The sequence below is a fragment of the Python bivittatus genome, unplaced genomic scaffold (genome assembly GCF_059951505.1).
Source record: "Python bivittatus isolate LINGU-HERP-01145 unplaced genomic scaffold, Pbiv_v1 ctg000840_np1212, whole genome shotgun sequence".
NCBI lineage: Eukaryota > Metazoa > Chordata > Lepidosauria > Squamata > Pythonidae > Python > Python bivittatus.
The window spans coordinates 32,138,578-32,161,112 of NW_028277113.1; the positions used below are offsets into that span (position 1 = coordinate 32,138,578).

Below are 22,535 nucleotides of genomic sequence, written 5' to 3' on the forward strand. Positions count from 1 at the left end.
GTCATATATGTAGAACTACCTATGACAGACTGATCAATTGATTGTCTGACTCAGAGTTAAGTCTCAAGCCTTTTTCTCCTTCTCTTCTGAGTACATGGACTTTGGGCTTTTTCTTGGTCTTGAGATTGCTCTATGTTTATGCAATGGTTTTATCTGGCTTTAGCTCTTATGCTAGCTGCCTCTCTAACTTCTCATTTCTTTGTCCTACTGGACCTGGAGGTCTATTTACCCTCATTTCCTCTGGCTGTGTGAGTCTGGAAGATATTGTGTCCTTGTTCCATTTCTGACAAAGTCTCCTTTAAATTTCTCTATCCCCCTCTCCTCCAGCCTGGAAGTCTGGATTGGGAGGAGAATTTTCATGTCTTCTTTGGCAATCAGGATTCAGATACTGCAGATGGAATATGTGGCCAATGAGGTATTTTGGGCTGTATTGAAAATGAAACTGTTGAATGAGGGTGGGGCTGTGTACATCACCAGCTGCTTCCCATGAGCTTTTGTATCTGAGCAGCCTTCCAGTAAATTAAATGTTTGCTGGAAGTCCAAAATACATTCCACCTCAATTTTTTCCTCTTCTCCTGACCTAGGTAAGGTGGTAACGGTGCAGCTGTGTGCAATGAGCAAGGGGAACGTTCTAGGATCAGGCAGAAACAGTGGAAAATTGGATGTATTTTCAGTGTGGCTCAAAGCTGCAGACAAAAGGCAATATGATTAATTTGTGTAAATATGGGAAGCAGTTCAATAAACATGGCACCTAGTTTTTTTTAGATAATTGTGTGGAAGGAAGAAGCCTGGTAGAAAGCTAGATATGGCCTCCAGCAGCTTTGGAGAAATTTTGTGACAATGACAGAACAGCACTTGCCTGTTTCCTGATTTGGTCTACCTCAAAGGGTTGACTGCATTCAGGAACCAGATAACAACATGTCAAGGACTCAGTATTCCTAGATAAACTGCTTTACTGCAGAAAAAAAGAGAGTTCTATATCTGCAGAAGACAGAAATCAAGCACCCAATGTATCTCTCAGGCCCAGGGTTTAAATCTTAAGCCTTTTTTTCTCCCCCCCCCGCCCCCAACCTTTTTGAGTCAATGGACTTTTTGCTATTCTTTCTCAACCTTGATATTGGAATGCACTCACTCCATATTTATACTAACCTGAGCAGTGCTTTGCCAGTTGTAATCTTGAACTTATGGCTTTCCCCCGCCACAGGAAATTAGTGTATTTAGCCTTGGGGCTATGTTGCCTGTCTTTCTTATATGGTAAACACAATTTGATACCATTTGGACTCCTCCTGAGTACAAACTTAGATGGGTGTTTAATTCTGAAATAGGAATGTATTCATTTCCATGATATAAGGGGAAGGAAAAAATAATGGGGGATAAGGGTGGGTGGGAACTATGAAGAAATGTTTCAAGCTAAGTCTAATTACCTGGTGAAAAATATGAAAGAATTCTGACAAATCATATCTCAGATCAAATCAATATTACTCTAGTCATAACTTCCATCAATAAGATCAAGATAAGTATTTTGGTCAAAGCATCTTATGTAGGATTTAAATGTAGAATAAATTTCAATTAAATATCATATATGAATATTAATAGTAGTTATATAAATGAAAACATGTCATTGCACAGAAATAAACAGTGTGCTTTAACTTTTCTGGGCGAACAATTACTAAAGCTCATGAACAAGACATCTAAATTCATTTTCTTTATCTGTTGCTTTCATTTAGCTACAAACTGATTTGTGTGTATTTACCTCATTTCTTATAGTTGTGCTCTTGGAATGGTTCAATATTTCATTAAATCACCCTGAAAACTAACAGTTCAATTTGTTATGAAACTACAGTCCCAAAACAATATAAATTACTTATCCAATTGTAGCTTCATCATGCAGCATTACACAGCCTTAAGAAGTATTTCCATATACAAACAGTATAGAGAAGACCGTACATACAATAATGCTTCCAATGTCAGCTAACATGAAAATAGGCAAATAAACTAATAAATAAACTTTTTCGTCACAGATTAATAGGGGTCAAGATAGTCAAAGACAAAAGTAGATGTTCAATGTACCTTTTTATTGTAAGTACTTAATATATTTTTATTAAATACTTATAATAAAAACTTTCAAAGTTTTATTCAGTCCTTTTCCACAGCTTTTTAAATTATACCCATTTTTTCTCCAATGTAAAGATGATGAATATACAAAAACATTACTTACATTGAAATCATTCCTGAATTTCTACTCTGTAATTTTGAGATACTTGCCTGAGCCAGAATAAGAAGTCTCCATGTAAGGTTGACTCTCAATTTACTGGATAAATTAGTTCATATACAGGAATTATTTTTGTGCCTCCATAAGTAAGAACACTGTAAGTGTCAGTTTATAATATGAAGAGTATAAACACATGCAAATATGATAACTTATGACAAAAAATGTCATAATGACAGATATTATAGATAAACATCTATAAACGGTTTCTTCACATTTAAGGTTGCTCCCAAAGTTGTAAAAAAATTATTACAACTGGAGGTGGAACTCTTGGACTCAAGAGTGAAACCCAGGTGTTCTTACAAGGGGGGACAGGGATGAAATTCAGTATTTACTAGATGTATATATAAGCCTAATATATTTGTGAGACAAATGTAATAGTCATCTGATATTTTAAGAACGAAAAATCATTAATGTATTTGCTTAGTCATTCATTCAGTTTCTACCTTTCTATTCAACTAAATACACAAAATAGTTTACAGTTGTAAAAATATTCTGAAGCTCAAGATAGCATATTTAGTATTGCAACAACAGTCTAGTGAGATATTCTGACAGGAATAAGCTTATATGGTTCAGGGAAAACTTGAATCAGGGCTCTCTGGTCCTTGTCCACTTATCTGCTACACCATCATATCATATAAACAATCCTTGTGAATTTAGAACACAGATACATGTAAACAAAATCCTGCAAACTTTTTGAAAAATTCAAATATGCATTCTTTCCTGTTTTGTGAATCTCATTTATCAAAATGGTAATCACTGTCTTAAGCCTTGCCCAACCTAGTTTCTTCCAAACATACTGGACTTCAGCAAGATAATTATTATCCCACATGGCAACAATTATGGAATTTGAAATCCAAAGTATAAAAAGACACTACATTGGAAAAGACTGCCTGATGTTATATTATCCAACAACGTTCCAGCAGTACTGTCATTGTTACGAACTAGATTAAAAAGCAGTGGATATACAGTAAACGATTGTACATGTATATACATTCCATGTTTTCAATAAGGACAAAAAAGCAGATAACCTCCCACCCACCCCCACTTGGGGCCTCATTCTAAATAAGATTAGAATTGCTTCTAAGGAAATAGGTAGAGGGTCTGGTACAAATATTTTAATTAAAGATACTGAGTCTTATTTTTAAGAGTACATTCTGGTAACTCTGCTTATTTTCTCCAACTGTTTTCAATGGAAAAAAAATACAATACTTCAACACACAGTACGTGGCAAAGGAACTTAAGGGGAAATGGATTTCATTGCAATGACATGTGGATGTTTTGTTTCAAGCAAAGCTGAAAAGTGTTTTGAGTTTCACAAGAGAACTGGAATTATTAGTATATACTATTCATGCACAGAAGAACAACATGGCAGAAAGCATGATTCTGATGATGCACAAGTAAGTTACTTACAGGTAATAAGTGTAGGAGTGATAGCTTCTTCTGCCATGATGGTGGAAGGATTTTTTAGGCAGTGTAGGAAAAGATGAAATGGAAGGAAAGAAAAGCCAAATATTAATGTATGAAAAAATCGAGATGAGGCTAGAACTGGAGAAACAAATGAAAAGATAGCAAGAATGCATCTCATACCATGCACCACATCTGGAAAAGACAGATGATATATTCACTCTTCACAACATCTTTAGCAGTAAATTCATCACTGAGATTTTTTAGTAGCCATCAGTAACAATTATATATCTCTCACGTGCAAATAGGACATAAATACAGAGACAGACAGATAATTCATATTATAATACTTCCAGGAGAAATAAGAGCAGACATCTCTAAAACATAATTAAGGCATTTGGAATAGAAAAAAAAAGTTTTTATTTTGCCAGTGTACTGTGGGTTATGCAGCTCTTTCTAGATTTGTACCTTTTGAAAGGTCAGCTATGCTTCAATGTAACAGATATTTCTATTTGTTCAGATCTGAAAAGTTAAGAATAAAGTTTAAAAGTATAAAACTATAGTCTGTATTTTAATCCACAATAATTATTTGACTTGGAATCAATTTTTTGATATATATTTTTGATATCATTATACCAAAAAGAAGCCTTTTACTGGTATCTCTATTTTTAAAGAGTTTTGCTACAGTAAAATTATTTCTTTCCTGATGATAAAAAAAACCAGGTAGGTCAATAATAGATTTTTTCAAGTATAGCTTTTCTTCACTGTGGCTGTACAAGCAGTGATGACAGTTTTATCAACACTATGATGAATGGCTACAAACTATCAGCCATTTTAATTACCCATAATTCCCTGCACATTACAGAAAATTTTAATGTTAAGTTGGTTGCAGGTATTCGCCAGTACTACAAGGTGGAAAGAGATGATTGGACAATCAAGGCCAATGGCAAGCGTCAGCCCTGGTAGGCCTGATGGAGCTATAGCATTTATTCAAGTTGCTAGGTTTTGTTTTGTTTTTAAAGGACAATACAGCTCTCTCTAGAGCAAAAATAATTATAGAAACAAATTGATAATTATAGAAACAAAAATAAGAGCCTATGCAGTATTGATTCTTCAAAGAACAGCAGAAACGTTTCAGATAGAAATAATTCTAAAACCTAAACTAAGGTACAACTTATTCATTTTAACTTGCTGCAAGGACAGGTAACAGAAATATACAAGTAGCAGTACAATAATATATAGAAATAAGCACAGTATTTTATTGACTGTGGCAAAATAAAACAAAACAATCCACACTTCACCATAAATAGGCCAAACACTATTGTAGATAGTGTTATTTTTATTCCAGCTACATGTTGTAGACATCCCATTAAAAAGAAAGATTTCATCATATTTTATATCTCATTTTCTTTGCCTATAGAAATGTTTGCTGGTTTTATATTCTTATTTTCCAGTATTGTTTATGCCCAAGAAGTTACTTCCTTAATATTTAACCCCGTTTTTTTTTTTTTTTTATCTGTGCTCAGTCGTTACCGACTCTGCAGTGACTGCTTGGACGAGTCCTTGCAGTTTTCAAGGCAATTGTTTCAGAAGTGGTTTGCCAGAGCCTCCTTCCTAGGGCAGAGCCCAGCTGGTGAGCGCAGGAGGCAGGGTTTCCGTTGCTTCGCGCCCTTTTCGGGCACGCGCGGTTTTTCGCGCTTACCGGCAACTGCTCCCAACTCCTTTTTGCAAGGCGCCGCCAGCATTTTTCCTCCCACTGGAGTGAGAGTACCCATTTATCTACTCACGTGAGTTTTCGAACTGTTGGGTTGACAGGAACTGGGGAGGGAACAGGAGCTCACCCTGTTAACGCGAAGGCTGGACTTGAACCGCTGAAGCGTTGACCATTTCTGGCCAGCAACTTTCAGCGTCATTAAGCCGCTGCGCCACCGCGTCCCCCATGTAGAGAGTTGTTAAATTCACAAATGTTAAAATTATGTTTAAAGGGGAGGATGTAATATGTTGTTTCAAAAGGAAAGCTGTGTTTATATATTTATTGCATTTTTGAACTGCATAAAAAACAACTCCTTCGAACATACTGCTGTGCATTATAGAAATACTGACAGTCTACATCTTGAAGATAGAGAATTACATTTTTCTTTTCTTTTTAGAATCTCAAGACACAGCACTCTCTAACATTTATTATAAAAACAGGAATGTAAAGTAGTTGCTGCTACCATACCTCTCAGAATTGTCAAGTAATTTCAGAAATGGCAATAAATATAATGAATCAGTATAAAATTGTTACGTGCTTGGATGAAGAACTCTCCCAAAATTATATTGAGATTTATTATTCTGCATTAAAATGATTGAGAAATCAGCTGCTTTAATTTCAGGAAATGTTTCACACTACTACTTGATATAAGAAAACTGAACAGGATGTTGACTCAGTTACTCTACCCTGATTTTAAGAGATGATGAGATTTTATACAAACACACACTTGACAGGAGTCAAACGACAGACTAAAACATATAGAAGAAAATACTGTTCCTCTTATGGTTACCTAACTAGTTAATTTTAGCAAGGCTTATATCATGCCACAGGCAGAGGAATCCTATGCCTCCCTAAAGCACTCCAACTTCAGAATGTTCCAGAATGTCCTATGCTTTATTGCAGTCCTGCAAAACTTGTAGGGGGAAAAGGGTCCCAATAATAAATTAAAAATCATTGCAGGCTGCAAAGGAATATTGGCATGTAGATCAGCTGTTTGGTAGTTAGCGGGGCAGCAGCAGCAATGGAATTGTGACATTGGTGAGGCCTGAAGGTGCTGGAGGTGCTCGGCAGTGTGCCTTTTGGGGAAAAGGCGGCAAATTTATTTACTTTTTAAAAAACACTGGCAGACCACCCAAGTCTGCTTGGCGAACCACATGTTGTGCAGGCCTGCTCTACTGACTACATATCAGCAGAATAAAAGCAATCTTTCCATCTTTCTATATTTTTCCTTCCTTGTTTTCTGTTACTATTGTTTGAAAACTTTCTTCTATTGTTTTCTGGTCTCGACACTTTAATGTGTGTCAAGAACAATGGCTTAAGTATCATTTGGTTAAATACTTTTCTTGCCCCTTACTCATTTGCAATAATGATCCAATTTGGGGCTTAGAAAGAAACAGCTGGTGAAATGGCATTACGCCATATCAACAGGCTTTTGATAAGAATTTGAATGGTTCTTCCTATCAAAAGATTGATGAAATAAGGAGTTGTGTTTGCATAATTCATGCAAATATATTAAAGCTGAAGGATTTCTGCAGTATTTGCTGATTTGAAATTTCAGTTTGGCAATGTCTTGATAGTATCATGGGGATGCTTTTCTTAAAAAAAAGAAGTCGAATTCCACTGTTCATGTCAGATGAATTGGTTAAAGCAGGTAGCATGTAATCTGATGAGCACAAACTTTTTCTAAAGAAGTTGGAGACTTCTGAGATGCTATAGGCTATATGGGAGGAATTAATCTGTTTATGCAAAGTGATTAAGAAAAATAGCACTTCAGTGTTTTACACACTGCTAACTTAATATAACCTAAACATAACCTGTCCAAATCAAACTGTTTCTCTTAGTTCTACTTGATGACTTAGCTTATATAAGATTTCATATTTACAGATTACAAACATGATTACATTCTTTACTGCATGGAATGGTCTGGTTCCAACAAAATATTAACCACAGAAACTGTGGAGACTCATCTACAGGGACCTTTGGTTCTAAACACTACAGGTTCCTCTTGTATGAAGAAAAAATTAAACGTTTTAAAGAGCCTGAATCCTTGATTTGTTCAGTTTAACAATGATTAAAACAGATAATCAAATTTAGATGTTTTGGTGATTTATGGCTAGCTCTCAAATGGAAATAAAAGTATTTTAATGATTTTAGCTCTCAAATTGGATGAAATACATATATTTTAAAATTATTATTTAAATTAATAGAATCCTTAACAACGTCTGAATTCAAACATCATCATTTTTGTCTATCATTTGTTTGCTTTTGTCTCAGTGTCACTAAGTGATGCACATTGGTGCCAAAAATCCTAACTACTCATACAAATTAATGGGATCAGAGCTAGCAGTGACTGATGAAGAAAGAGAACTTGGAATAACCATAGACAGTTCAATGAAGGTGTCAACACAGTATGCATCCTCTGTAAAAAAAAAAAAAAAAAGCCAACAGCATGTTAGGGCTAATTAGTATAACAAGGAACAGTGCTGAAAATAGAGATGCCAATATCTATCAATATATAAAACTATCTATGTATAAATTAATGGCACAACTGCATCTGGAATATTGTGTGAAACACACCTCAAAAAGGGTGTAGTGGAAGTACAGAAGGTTCAGGTGAGAGAAAGTAAGATGCTCAGGGGGCTAGAGCAGCTTACTTATGAAGGAAGGTGTGATATTTTGGTTTTTTAGAAAGGAGGTGAATGAGAGGGAACATGACTGAAGTGTATAAAATTATGCATAGTAATTTTACTAAAGTAGACAAGAAGAAGTTATTTTCCACTTCTGAAAATAGTAGAACCAGAGGCCACCCAATAAAATTGAATCCTGGAAGAATCAGGACAAAGTGTATTTTTAAAAACACAATGCATAATTAAGCTTTGGAATTCTTTATCACAAGATGTGGTACTGGCTACCAGCTTGGCTGGTTTCAAAAAAGGGGTTGAACTGATTCATGGAAGTCATGAGACTCAATGGCTAATAGCCTTGATAGCAGTGTGACTGTCTCTGAAGGCCATCTGCTGGGAGACTAATGGGCATCTTTGTGCAGTTGGTTGAGCACTGTAAGAACAGACTGCTAGACTAAATGGGCCAGGGGTCCAATCCAGCAGGGCACTTGTTCTTATATTCTTAACACAGTCGTTGTGGTTTGCAAGACACAGTATTTTAGGTGAACTGAAGTAATTGTGATTTATTCAATCAACCGTGGATAAATAAATCCAATCACTGGTTCATATGTTGAAGCTTCTACATAAATCAATGGGAATAATAAAATAGTGCCTTTTAACATTACTTTACAGTTATGGAAACAACATGTGTTTATTTTTTTTATTTTATTCTCATACCACCAAAAATTCATTTATTTATCTAGAAGACTAAATGGTCAGAGGACATGAGGAAAGCCTGCCACCCAGGTTCTTCTCATACTATGGTAACTTCAGCTACTGGAAGAAAAAATATAAGGAAAGCACCTTTTACATGGCCTGAATTTTCTGACATTGCTGCATTATACAAAACAGTCATACATCCCAATGGCTCTTACTATGGTAAAATAAAGTCGTAAGTGGCTATTATGCCTATCAAAACTAAATCATAGTTTTGTGCCTGTGAAAACTTCTTTGACAAATAGTTTTATGCCTGTGAAAACTTCATTGAGAAAGATAAGCTTTATAATAAATTTAAGACAAGTAAGACCTGGCTGATTTTCTGCTTGATATTGCGGTTCTTATATAATTTATAAACAGCCAAGAAATGTGGTAGTCTGCAGCATAATTTATTCAGCATGGTCAGCTCTGCTATTATCCACAGTCTAGTAGTAGCATCCTTTTGTACTGAAAAGTTATGTCTTTTTTATTATTTTGATTAAGCGTCAGATCTTGATAGCCCATGGCTACTACTACAGATTATCAAGCTTTTGTTTTAACTACCGATGACATGAATCTATGATATGAAACTAAATAAATGTACTTAATATTTACCTGCACTAGTCCATATCCTAGAAGTGAAACAAGGCAACACTGCTGCCATACTCCCAAAACTGCATGATTTCAGTTCCCAAGATCCACGCGAGTCCTAAGACATCCATAGCTGGAATCAGCATTCTCAGCTATGAAGAAGCCTAATTCACACACACACACACACACACACACACACACAAATGCACACAAGGCACTTTACTAGAGATTACCATATAAAATATATAGATACAAGTAGTCCTTGCTTGATGAACACAATTGGGACTGGAATCTCAATCACTGAGCAAAGCAGTCATTAAGCGAGTGTGACTGCTTTGGTCAAAGACTGCAATCCAGGCACTCCCAGTTGTGGTCGTTAAGTGATCTCCCGGCTCATTAAATGGACAGAGTAAAAGAGCTGTCTGCTGAAGGATTTCAACTTCGCACAGAGCTGAAATCCTCCCGGCAGGCAGCCCTTTTGCTCTCAACTGTTCCTAAAGCCCACAGAAGGGTTTTTCCTTCTTTCTGTGGTCGGAGGGGAAATAGTGATGGAATGTATCTACCAGGAGAGTGATGTGGGAGATCAAGGCTATCAGGAGGGAGGGGTTGCATTCCGGAGGTGAAAGGAGACAAAAGAAAATACAGCCCGCAAGAGGAGCATGGGAAGAGTAAGAGGTTCAGGATAGCCACTCCCTAGAATCTCCCAGGGTATATTCACTGGTTGCTGCAGTATAGATTTAGTTTGGCAAGATTTTGTCTATAAGGTGTAAGCAAATAAAGGAACTATACTTGACTGGACTGTTTCACTATTGTTCTTGGGCTGGGCCTGACAGAAATCCTTCATGGGGCTGGAGGAACAGAGCTCAAATCTTCAGGATTTGAGTTCCATTCCTGCACACCAATGAGAGGGGGAGGGGAAACCTCATGGCTGTGTGCAGAAATGGAGCTCAAATCTTCAGGATTTGAGCTCCATTCCTGCACGCCGCTGAGAGGTTTCCCTCTGTCCCCTCCACTTGCAACCTTCCCTGCACTGACTTTCTGGGGAAGCTGGCAAACAAGATTGCAAATGGCGATCATATGATTGTGGAGTGCTTGGCAACTGGTTGTAAAGGCGAGCTGGTTGCTAAGCATCTGAAATGCAGCCACGTGACTGTGGGAGCGGGGGGGCGACCCAACATTGTATGATGGCTGGAAGTGCTGTACAGGCTGTAAAGCACCCTTTCCGAGTCCGTAGTAATTTCAAACCGTTGTTAAACAGTCGTTAAGCGAGGACTACCTGTACACTTTTCTGCCATCTGTATACTGAGCATCAAAAAGCAATCACAGAGTCATAATAACACGGAAGGGTGATATTAAAGATTTATGTATATAGGTTTCCCTGCTGCAGAAAGATCCATGCTCAGTGTACTGATTCTGGAGAGGATGGAGATGGATGATGGTTTATAACATCATAACCAATATGTGAAGGAATTTTCTACTGGATTTTTTTTTTTACTGGAAATTAAAAAACTTCAGTTAAATACATCTGCTAAGCCATATATTTTGAAGAGGTATGAATGAAATGCTATCAGAACAGGCTGAAAACTAATTGATATTTAAAAAGAGAGGATTCAAACATATACCGAATTGGGAATGAAGCAAGTGATCTTCCAAACCTGACCTTACTGGAAGCAGCAGTTCCTGCCAGACTGCACCTTTTTTTTTTACCAGAAGTACATAGAATTAATGCTGCAAAGCCAAATGTAACAGGCATTAAGGCACCACTTCAAAATACCAAACAATAGATTGTTTAAAAAAAATTACACAATTCATGTTACAAATCTATAATTTAAAACTATAATCTCTTTGCAAAAAAAGAACAACTCATTATTTTCAAACATTTTTTGGAGAAGTGAAACTTCTGCTACCTTTGCTTGCATGGTAAATGAATGCAGCATTAACTTCTGAAGGACTGATTCAGGTTTGATTTAGATCACAAGCCTAATTGTTTTAAAAGTCCTCTGAATGCTGAAAGCATGGGCACAATATATTAAGCATACAAATATTTTGAGAAAGAGAAACTATGTGGTATAGTTTCATTGTGGATAAACTATACTTATCCTGAAACTGTGGCTATACAACCACACAACTTGACAAATTGATATACTTACTCTGCAGATTTTAGTTTGCTATATTACTAACTTGAAAAATAATACGCACACTCATTCCCAACCTAAAAATGGAATTCTAACCAAGCTAAAACAATCATATCATAAAAATTGCTTCATCAGCCCTGTTATTTTATGGTATTGTTTCATTTTGTTTTAAACTATTAAGATAGATCAAATAGGGTTTGAAGACCTATAAACATATTCATAATCCATTTGTCACCCAAATCCTTGCTAGAATTATTTATCAGTGTATATAGGTTTCCCTGCTGCAGAAAGATCCATGCTCGATGTACTGATTCTGGAGAGGATGGAGATGGATGGTGGTTTATAACATCACAAGCAACATAAAAGAAAAAATGGAATAGGAAAACAAGCAAACAAAAATAAAAATGAATATGTTCTAAGAGCAGGATCAGAAATGAAAAAGAAAAAAAGATATATGTTAGAGAACTACCTGCATAATACTTCCACTATATTAAGGAATGAAATGGCAGGGGAAACCTCATATTTGCTAAGAACTGGCTCAGAATGAGAACAAATGATATACCCCAGAGATTCTCAGCTTCCTTTCTTGCATGAACCATACTTGTGATGCTTCATTTCTGAAATCCCATGTAAGTATTTCCTTTGCAATTCTGGCTTGTAGTTCCTAAAAGTATGTACATGCTGCCATTGGAAGATCCTCACTCACATTATGACTTTAGGTTTCCCAGTTTTTAGTTTAACATACTTTCTGGTAATGGACAAATTATTATTCTGGAGAAGGGCAGTTATATCAAAGTAAACATAAACATTTCTTGATCTAGACATGTAATTTAGATTCTTCCTCTTCTGGGGCATATTCTTCTTTAGGCTAGATTGCCATTTCATAGTGGTTGGGTTTATTTCTTCAAAGGGATCAAAGTAAGTCAAAAGTATTTTTATATATTTTTATGAATGCAGAGATGCAATGTTCACCCAAGACCCAAATTTAATACCAGAGGTTTTCTCACAGATGTTCATTTACTTCTGTCATTAATTTCTTTCCAATTTCTTTATAAATCCCTTCTGTTACATTAACGAAGTGATCTTCTATGGTGATTTACTAATATACAACTAATCTACATGAAATATCTTCTGAATCTAGCTAATTGACAGATTACTTCATGGCTTAAACTCTCCAAGGTCTATACCATTTAAATAATATGAATTTAGGGAAATTCTAAAAACAATCATTCAAATCTTTTTCAAAGACATTACAATCCCATCAATCAAGAGGTTTACTAATTAATAGGTTTATTAATTATTATACTTAGGTTTAATGAAAAATAATGCAATATATTTCCCTTTGACACAGATTTCATGATATTTTGCAACAACAGTTTGTTTTCTCATTTGAAATGTTCATAAATTGTTTCATGCATCATATATAGGTGATAAGCCTAGATTTTCCATATTTTTTTCCTTTTTTCTGTTTTGCTTGTTTCTGTTATTAATGATGTTCTTCTATTTTAAATTTTTTTATAATTGTTTTGATATTTTTAGTAAGTTGGTTTTTTTGTATTTTTGTGTTCTTTTTCTAAATTTGTAATAAAAATTTAAGAAAGAATCTAAGCATAAACTAAATTACTATAAAGATACTGATTTTACAGTTTTCCTAATGTAGTATGCAATATTCACTACTTACATTGCCTTAAATAGTGTCTTTTTCTCTTTGATATTACCTCTTGATGTTATTCAGAGGTTCCGAAGCCTGATATTTCCATAATGCTATTCATATTAATCAGTTATCAAACCTCTAATAATATTCCGAACAAATTCTTTCCCTGCCCTTACAACACTTGGTAAATATGCCCCAAATTATCTGGAATGAAACTAATATTGTATAATCATTTTATTTTATTTTTCCCTATGGACAGAAAAATATGAATTTTCAAGAAAAATCAAATAGCAAATTCACATTTGTCCTTGAATTGGATTGAATTTAAAGGTTTTCTTTTGCACGTGGAAGGAACTGTCCATTTGGGAAGAGCTATTTTTTTCTTCCACTGGATTGTTGTACAAGCAATAAAACTAAACCAAAGATGTTACTTACTTTCTATAATTGCTTGTGCAACTTCTTGCCCATTTGATTGAGCAATTTTACATGATTTCCATATGGAATTAAATATTCACCTTAGCTCCAAGTTACAGTAGAGATACCGATAAACATTATTCTTATGTCATTGGGCTGATCATGCAGTATATTCTGATAGACTTGTCAGGGTCAGGGTATTTTAACACAAGTACTCTAACATTAATTTGCTTAGAATTCTGTCAAAGGAAAATGCCGTCAGAGTTCATTCAACACTTGCAAACTTTAGGTGTAATAAGCAGCATTACTTCTTTAAAGTCACCCATAAAAGGGGTTGGTCAAAAAGTTTGGATATATTTTATTTAAAAATATACAGGAGATTTATGACCGTAAACACTCAGAGAAGTATGTTTATTGGGCAAAATAAAATATAATAATTAAGCAGAATAGAATGTATTAACTACTCACCTTTTCTTCATAACTAATACAACTCCAAGAAATATAATAACAAACAGCAAGATTCCTGCAATGACGCCAGCAATTTTAACAGTATGATCAGTTTGCTTCTCTGGTTCAGGGTCTGGCTTCCTAGTGGCAGCACCTAAAGTCAATATTTGAAAAGAGACAAGAAAATAATTAAGACATTGAATGCTTTGCTTATTAGTTTATTATCATAAGAAGAAGAGTTATCATGGCTGGCAGGCATTAAATCTTTTATTTCTAGGACTTGCTGTTGTTTATAGAAAATGTAATTACTCCTAATGCCAAACTAAATTTTAGTGCCAACAGCTTACTGCCCTGTTTTCACAAACCAATTTGTTATATTTTATATTATAGGTGTTGCCTTCCCAGTTTGTTTTGCTATTTTATTGTAGTTATTGAAACAATAACTATTGTAAGCTTTTATCCAAATTTAATTTGCTGAAATGTATTTTGCAATTTTTTTAATAAATGTAGCACTAATTCCTTAACATATTAGCTTAAACACCTGGAAATGTGAGATAAGCTAATTTAGCATGCCTTTTACCAGCAATTGTTTTGTTTTTACACAATAGACTTTTTTGCCTTTGGAAATCTAAATCTAGGTCACATCTGGCAGGCAAATGAGTCCTTCTAAGCAATTTATTCATAAAATAGAAAACAGCTGATGATCATACCACTGGCACCTACATTTCATATCTGTTTAAATGAGATAACCAGTGCCTTACAGCAGCTACTGTCTTAAGCTTTTATAACCTCCTCATTACAAAAACAAAACAAAACTGTTTGTTCTGTTTATTGCATAATGTGACAGAACGTTAGAATCTATGTCTTATGAACATTCATTTTCCTGAAAAATAACTTTAGCATTAATACCGTTAAGGCTACATTATTCAGTTCACTATGTTGACCTCCTTACAGGCCTTCTGACATTTTAATCAAAATATGACAGTATCCATCATTTGAGGCCCCATGTCACCTTCACAAGGTAGACAAACCATCCTGGAAACAAGTCTGATTTATAAGCTTTCTAATTAAATTTCCTGTGAACTGACATGGACGTGAATGAGAAAAGAGTAAAATGTAATTATATTTTAACATTTGGGGAACTGCACACAATAGCATCAAGGTCTTTGAGTACTCTGATTAAGTGGGGGGGGGGGGTTGGCCATCATTTGCATAGAAACTGTATTAATGAATCCTTCTGAGGCAGGGTTTTTAAATTACTCAACATCTAATGATGTCAGACTTTCAATGCCACTTTGAATCTTTGGAAATACAGCAACATATAGCATAAGTAAGTAAATAACAAATAAAACAAATAAATAAATTCACATTAAATCAAGCAAAAATCAGGCTTACAAAATTCTTTTTGCTAGCTTACAGGCACAGTCTCACAAATTAACTGAAATGTTAGTTGAACAATGACTATCCATTTTGTGCCTAATAAAGAATTGAACTTGTTTTCGATCTACAAATAGGATAAATATATCCTCTCTGCACTGGAAAATTCCCAGAACCAATTATATATCAACTTGACAAATGAACACAATATCAAGGTTGCTAACCAGAGGAAGTACTACTCTGGTTGTCCCAGTATTTAGTAGTATTGAATTATTCCTCACATGGCATATCTCACAATTTTTTATCTTGCTTTTTGTTATTTCCATGATTAAGAAGCGGGAAGTGAGGAAAGTATTGAGAGAGCCAGATGTTTTATATGTGCCAAGTGTGAGGAAATAATGATCTACAGATGGTAATATTTTACTACTGGGCCACACAAATTTACACTGTCAGTGTTTTTACACTGCCAGCAAGCTATAGTTATTTTCACTACAGCCTTTCTGTTTTTTTTTTTTTTAATAGCCAACTGTGTTCGTACTATGGCCTTTGCTGTAACTCTACACAAAGATCAGCAGTGGGGGAACTGTGGTCCCATGCTGGAAAAGAGTACAAGAGATGCACAACCACAATTCAATCTATTTTATATCCATTTAAGTTTGTCACATTTTCCTTATGGCCTTAGTAGTAAGACAGTTGTTGTTGTTCAGTCGTTAAGTCATGTCTGACTGTTCGTGACCCCATGAACCATATTGTGCCAGGCCTTCCTGTCCTTCACTACCTCCCTGAGTTTGCTCAGTTTCATGCTCATTGCTTCAGTGATGCTATCTAACCATCTCATCCTCTGCGTCCCCTTCTCCTTTCGCCTTCAATCTTTCCCAGCATCAAGGTCTTTTCCAAGGAGTCCTCTCTTTGCATTAGGAGACCAACCTATCTGAGCTTGAGCTTCATTATCAATCCTTCCAATGATTTCCTTTAAGATTGACTGGTTTGACCTCCTAGCAGTCCAAGGGACTCTTAAGAGTCTTCTCCAGCACCACAGTTCAAAGGCATCAATTCTTCGGCGCTCAGCCTTCTTTATGGTCCAGCTCTCACAGCCATACATTACTACTGGAAAAACCATAGCTTTGATTATGTGGATCTTTGTCGGCAAGGTGATGTCTCTGCTTTTTAATATGCTGATTATGTTTGCCATAGCTTTCCTCCCAAGGAGCAAGCTTCTTTTAATTTCATGGCTACTGTCTCCGTGATCCTGGAGCCCAAATAAATGAAGTCTGTTACTGCTTCCCACTGATGCTGAAGAAGTTGAAGTTGACCGCTTCTATGAAGACCTACAACACCTTCTAGAACTAGCACCAAAAAAAGATGTCCTTTTCATCATAGGGGATTGGAATGCTAAAGTAGGAAGTCAAGGAGTAATCGGAATAACAGGCAGGTTTGGCCTTGGAGTACAAAATGAAGCAGGGCAAAGGCTAATAGAGTTCTGGCAAGAGAACAAGCTAGTCATAGCAAACACTCTTTTCCAACAACACAAGAGACGACTCTACACATGGACATCACCAGATGGTCAATACCGAAACCAGATTGATTATATACTTTGCAGCCAAAGATGGAGAAGCTCTATACAGACAGCAAAAACAAGACCAGGAGCTGACTGTGGCTCAGATCATGAGCTTCTTACTGCAAAATTTAGGCTTAAATTGAAGAACATAGGGAAAACCACTAACCACTCAGGTATGACTTAGATCATATTCCTTGTGAGTACACAGTGAAGGTGATGAATAGATTTAGAGGATTAGATTTGGTAGACAGAGTGCCTGAAGAACTATGGACGGAGGTCCGTAACATTGTACAGGAGGCAGCAACTAAAACCATCCCAAAGAAAAAGAAATTCAAGAAAGCAAAATGGCTGTCTGATGAGACTTTACAAATAGCTGTGGAAAGAAGGAATGCGAAAAGCAAGGGCGAAAGGGAAAGATATAAGCAACTGAATGCAGATTTCCAGAGAACAGCAAGGAGAGATAAGAAGGCCTTCTTAAATGAACAATGCAAAGAAATCGAGGAAAACAATAGAATGGGGAAGACTAGAGATCTCTACAAGAAAATTGGAGATATCAAAGAAACGTTTAGTGCAAAGATGGGCATGATAAAGGACAAAAAAGGCAGGGACCTAACAGAAGCAGAAGAGATTAAGAAGAGGTGGCAAGAATACACAGAAGAACTATACAAGAAAGATCTTAATGTCCCTGATGTCCACGCTGGTGTGATCACTGACCTTGAGCCAGACATCCTAGAGAGTGAAGTCAAGTGGGCCTTAGGAAGCATTGCTAACAACAAAGCTAGTGGAGATGACAGTATTCCAGCTGAGTTATTTAAAATATTAAAATGATGCTGTTAAAGTGCTGCACTCAATATGCCAGCAAGTTTGGAAAATGCAACAGTGGCCACGGGATTGGAAAAGATCAGTTTATGTTCCACTTCCAAAGAAGGGCAATGCCAAAGAATGCTCAAACTATCGCACAATTGCACTCATTTCACATGCTAGCAAGGTTATGCTCAAAATCCTACAAGCTAGGCTTCAGCAATACATGAACCGAGAACTACTGGATGTACAAGCTGGGTTTCGAAGAGGCAGAGGAACTAGAGATCAAATCGCCAACATTCGCTGGATCATGGAGAAAGCATGAGAGTTCCAGAAAAATATCTACTTCTGCTTCACTGACTATGCAAAAGCCTTTGATTGTGTGGATCACAACAAACTGTGGCAAATTCTTAAAGAGATGGGAGTACCAGACCACCTTACCTGTCTCCTGAGAAATCTGTATGCGGGCCAAGAAGCAACAGTTAGAACCGGTCATGGAACAACCGATTGGTTCAAAATAGGGAAAGGTGTACGACAAGGCTGTATACTGTCACCCTGCTTATTTAACCTATATGCAGAGTACATCATGAGAAATGCCAGCCTGGAACAATCAGAAGCTGGAATTAAGATTGCAGGGAGAATCATCAACAACCTCAGATATGCAGACGATATCACCCTAATGGCAGAAAGTGAAGAAGAACTAAAGAGCCTCTTGATGAGGGTGAAAGAGGAGAGTGCAAAAGCTGGCTTGAAACTCAACATTAAAAAAACTAAGATCATGGCATCTGGACCCATCAATTCCTGGCAAATAGAAGGGGTAGAAATGGAAGCAGTAACAGAATTCATTTATTTGGGCTCCAAGATCACCGCAGACGGAGACTGCAGCCATGAAATTAAAAGACGCTTGCTCCTTGGGAGGAAAGCTATGGCAAGCCTAGATAGCATATTAAAAAGCAGAGATGTCACCTTGCCGACAAAGATCCGCATAGTCCAAGCTATGGTTTTTCCAGTAGTAATGTATGGCTGTGAGAGCTGGACCATAAAGAAGGCTGAGCGCCGAAGAATTGATGCCTTTGAACTGTGGTGCTGGAGAAGACTCTTGAGAGTCCCCTGGACTGCTAGGAGGTCAAACCAGTCAATCTTAAAGGAAATCAACCCTGATTGCTCATTGGAAGGATCAATAATGAAGCTCAAGCTCAGATACTTTGGTCACCTAATGCGAAGAGAGATCTCTTTGGAGAAGACCCTGATGCTGGAAAAGATTGAAGGCAAAAGGAGAAGAGGACGGCAGAGGATGAGATGGTTAGATAGCATCACTGAAGCAATGAGCATGAAACTGAGCAAACTCAGGGAGGCAGTGAAGGACAGGAAGGCCTGGCGCAATATGGTTCATGGGGTCACGAAGAGTCGGACACGACTTAACGACTAAACAACAACTGCTTCCATTTGTACCCCTTCTATTTGCCAGGAATTAATGGGTATTAATTAATTATTAAATTAAGCATTAATGGTAATAAAAGGTAATACAGTATCTAAGGGCAAAAAGACAAATATTTGCAACAGCCTTCTCCAATACCCTCCAGATGTGATTAACTATCAGTTGCATGTTGGCTGGAGATACCGAGACCTTACAGCCACACATATGAAGGGCACCAGGTTGAGGAACTGTGGTCTGCAATTGCCACCAATAAAGCTAGTCCTGATATCTTAGTAAGCAGTTGTGGTCTCATGTTTGCTAAGCCATATGAGCTCTTACACAGTCTGGACATTAAGTAATCATCTATTAGTGCCACTGAAATACATGACTTCATTGCATGTAACTGCCAGCTGGAATGTACAGTCAAAGCCAGAGGTATGAAAATGATTTAATATAAATACATTGGAGTGTAAATCACTAATTCACTACACTGAACTCATTACTACCCCTGTTAAATGTAACATTATATTATACGTGTGTACATAATGGTATATATTTCTTCTGAGATGTTACTTTATTCATGAATCCCATTCTTTATGAGAACATATTGACTGCACTTTAATTTTTACTTTAAGTCCAACCAGAAGTGGGGGCATTTCTTTTCATCAACATTAAATGTACTTGTTCGTCAGCCATTTTTGTAACCGGATGTCTTGTACAGATGTTCCTATCAACTATTGCAAGGGCAACACTTTAGAATATTTTTTTTAAAAAAGAACATCATGGACTGAACAGTAACCAATTACAGAAGTTGGCAGATCCTGATATAACTGGCCCAAGATAGTTTTATATTTCCTCTATTTTGCTTTCTCTTGCTATGACTTTTGACCTGTGCATTATGGAAACTGGTAAACATCCATTTGTTCTTCCTGAGGGAAAAGAAAATGATCACACCTTCAGAAATTTATATCTTTAAGAGACATTCAATCAAATTATTATTTAGACAGCAGGATCCAAGTAGTATCACTTTTCAGTGCCTACCCATATTGCAGGCAAAGTTAGGAAATGAAATGCTATACTCCTGTGTGACAGCTGCATTGTGATTAGGCACATAGATTCATGTAAATTAGGACTGGACTAAATTGTCAAATAGAGGTGTGCATCTTTTTTTTATTACCTAATTCAAGGGGCTTACCAGAATGAAATGGTGTCTTGAAAATATTCAAGATTTTCCTTTTTGTAGCAGTATGTGATCCTGTGCACTTGCAGCTGCAGTGTTGTTGATGCAGAAACTGGGTCAAATGCTAAAGACATCGGTTCAAGAGACTCATCTGTATTTTCAGCTGGGAATGAACAGGGACCCTAAATCCTAAAAGGCTGTATTCAGGACTGATGACAGATAGGGAGCTTGGAATATGAAGGGGGCAAAAGATTTAAGCATGGAAGAGAATAAGGAGGAGGATAAAAGCCATGCAAATTGTAGTTCTCCCCAACTCATTGTGCATTCACTCCCATCCCACTGATACTATTCTACATACAGCAGGGAAGTGGAAGGGAGGAATGATCTGTGTTAGCACACTAATTGCATGAAATATGCAATTTATGTCATGACACATTTGATACAAGTTGCATCATCTGTGTCATTTTTATGACGCATATGATGTCAATGTGGCTTTTAGTGGCATGTAGCCAGTACAACAGTGATAATCAGAATAGCTCCTATGCCAGCAACACCCGAAAATTCTTGCAAAAATTCCCTGGCAGGAACAATATAATATTATGCTAATGTTAAAAAATATAAATTGGTGTATGTGTGCTGGCAGCTCTGAATGTTTTGTTTGTTTGATCCAGATACCCAAGGACCAAAATAAACAACTTAAAAAGCATGTAGATCCTGAAGTAAGAGTGAAGCATTATTTGTACATCTACCAAATGTAACCTTAATTCAGTCTCAATAGGTTTAGTAGAATGAATTCTGTTTATTTTATTTCTTAACCAAAATACTTTCTTATTTAAGTTTATTTATTTATTTGGTAAATTTATATAGCCACCCAGCTCACATATGTGACTCTAAGCGGTATACAAAGTTAAAAAACACAAAAAACAATACAACAAAAAAACCAAAAACATAACAAAAACCATTAAAAAAACCATAATCTGTGGGAGAGCACACTCAGTTTCCCTATTAATACAGCCACTTTATAGGCTTCATACCCACAGTCCCAGATCCACAGGCCAGATGACAAAACCATATTTTCAGGCCTTTCTGGAAGGCCAGCAGAACCTGTCTGACCTCAGGGGTAAAGATAGTCCAAAGGGCAGGTGCTGCAGCAGAAAAGGCTCTCCTTCTGGGTGGTGTCAGATGACAACATGCAAGATGCCCTTCCTGCCAGACCTGATGGGATGGGTAGATGTGATTGGGGAGAGGTGGTCTCCCAAATAATCTAGTTCCATGCCATGTAGGGTTTTATAGGTCATTACCAGCACCTTGAATTGAATCTAGAAGCATACTGGTAACCTATAAAGCTCATGGAGCAGAAGTGTAATGTGTACTGTTCTAGGTGTGTATATAACTGCCTGCGCCACTGCATTTTGTACCAGCTGAAGCTTCCAGATGCTGTTCAAGGACAGGGCCATGTAGAGCATGTTACAGCAATCCATGGGGTGGTGACTGAGCATGGGCCTCCTGATCCAGGAATGGCACAATTGGCGCACAACCTGAAGCTGTGTGAAGGTCCTCCTAGCCACGACTACCACCTGCTCGTCAAGCAGGAATCGTGAGTCCAGAAGGACCCCAGATTGCACACTGGGTCTGTCTAGGGCAGTGCCGTCCCATCTAGAACTAAAGACAGTAAATTCCCAGATGCTGGTAGTGCCAAAACCCAAAACCACTCATGGTTCAGCTGAAGCCTGTTGTTCCCCATCCAAACCTCCATAGCCTCCAGGCACAAAGACAGGACATCAACAGCATTGCTTACTTTGCCAGGGCAAGATATACAGATGGGTACCACTTGCATACTGATGATACCTCACCCCATGGTTACGGATAACCTCACCAAGCAGCTTGGTGTAGATGTTAAACAGGAGCAGAGGAAGTACCGAACCCTGTGGTATCCCACAATGTAGGGACTGAGGACAAGTCCTCTTGCTCCCAATCAACACTGACTGAAACTGGCTGTGAAGAAAGAGGAGAACCAGCACAATACAGCGCTGCAATGGTATGTGGGAATGACCTTGGGGGACAGGAGGAAGAGTCACAGACTAGACAACTATCAGGTAAGTGGCAGCTGAGTCCACAGAAGGAATGGGGTTGTGGTAAACATCTCAGAAGGGACCCTCCCTAGTTTCTTGGA

At 37.1% G+C, this 22,535-nt stretch overlaps 1 protein-coding gene across 6 annotated transcripts in view; it reads right to left on the minus strand.

Moving 5' to 3' along the window:
• The window catches only part of PTPRM (protein tyrosine phosphatase receptor type M), a 526,420-nt gene that overhangs the window by 144,106 nt on the left and 359,779 nt on the right, over nucleotides 1-22,535 (minus strand). For 4 of the 6 annotated variants that reach the window (XM_088130896.1, XM_088130897.1, XM_088130901.1 and 1 more), the window contains one exon: nucleotides 14,051-14,183. In XM_088130896.1, the coding sequence (XP_087987022.1) occupies nucleotides 14,051-14,183 (133 nt within the window). Of the gene's footprint in view, nucleotides 1-3,682; nucleotides 3,713-14,050; nucleotides 14,184-22,535 lie in introns of all 6 variants that reach the window. The other 2 variants (XM_088130895.1, XM_088130898.1) reach the window with 1 other exon arrangement.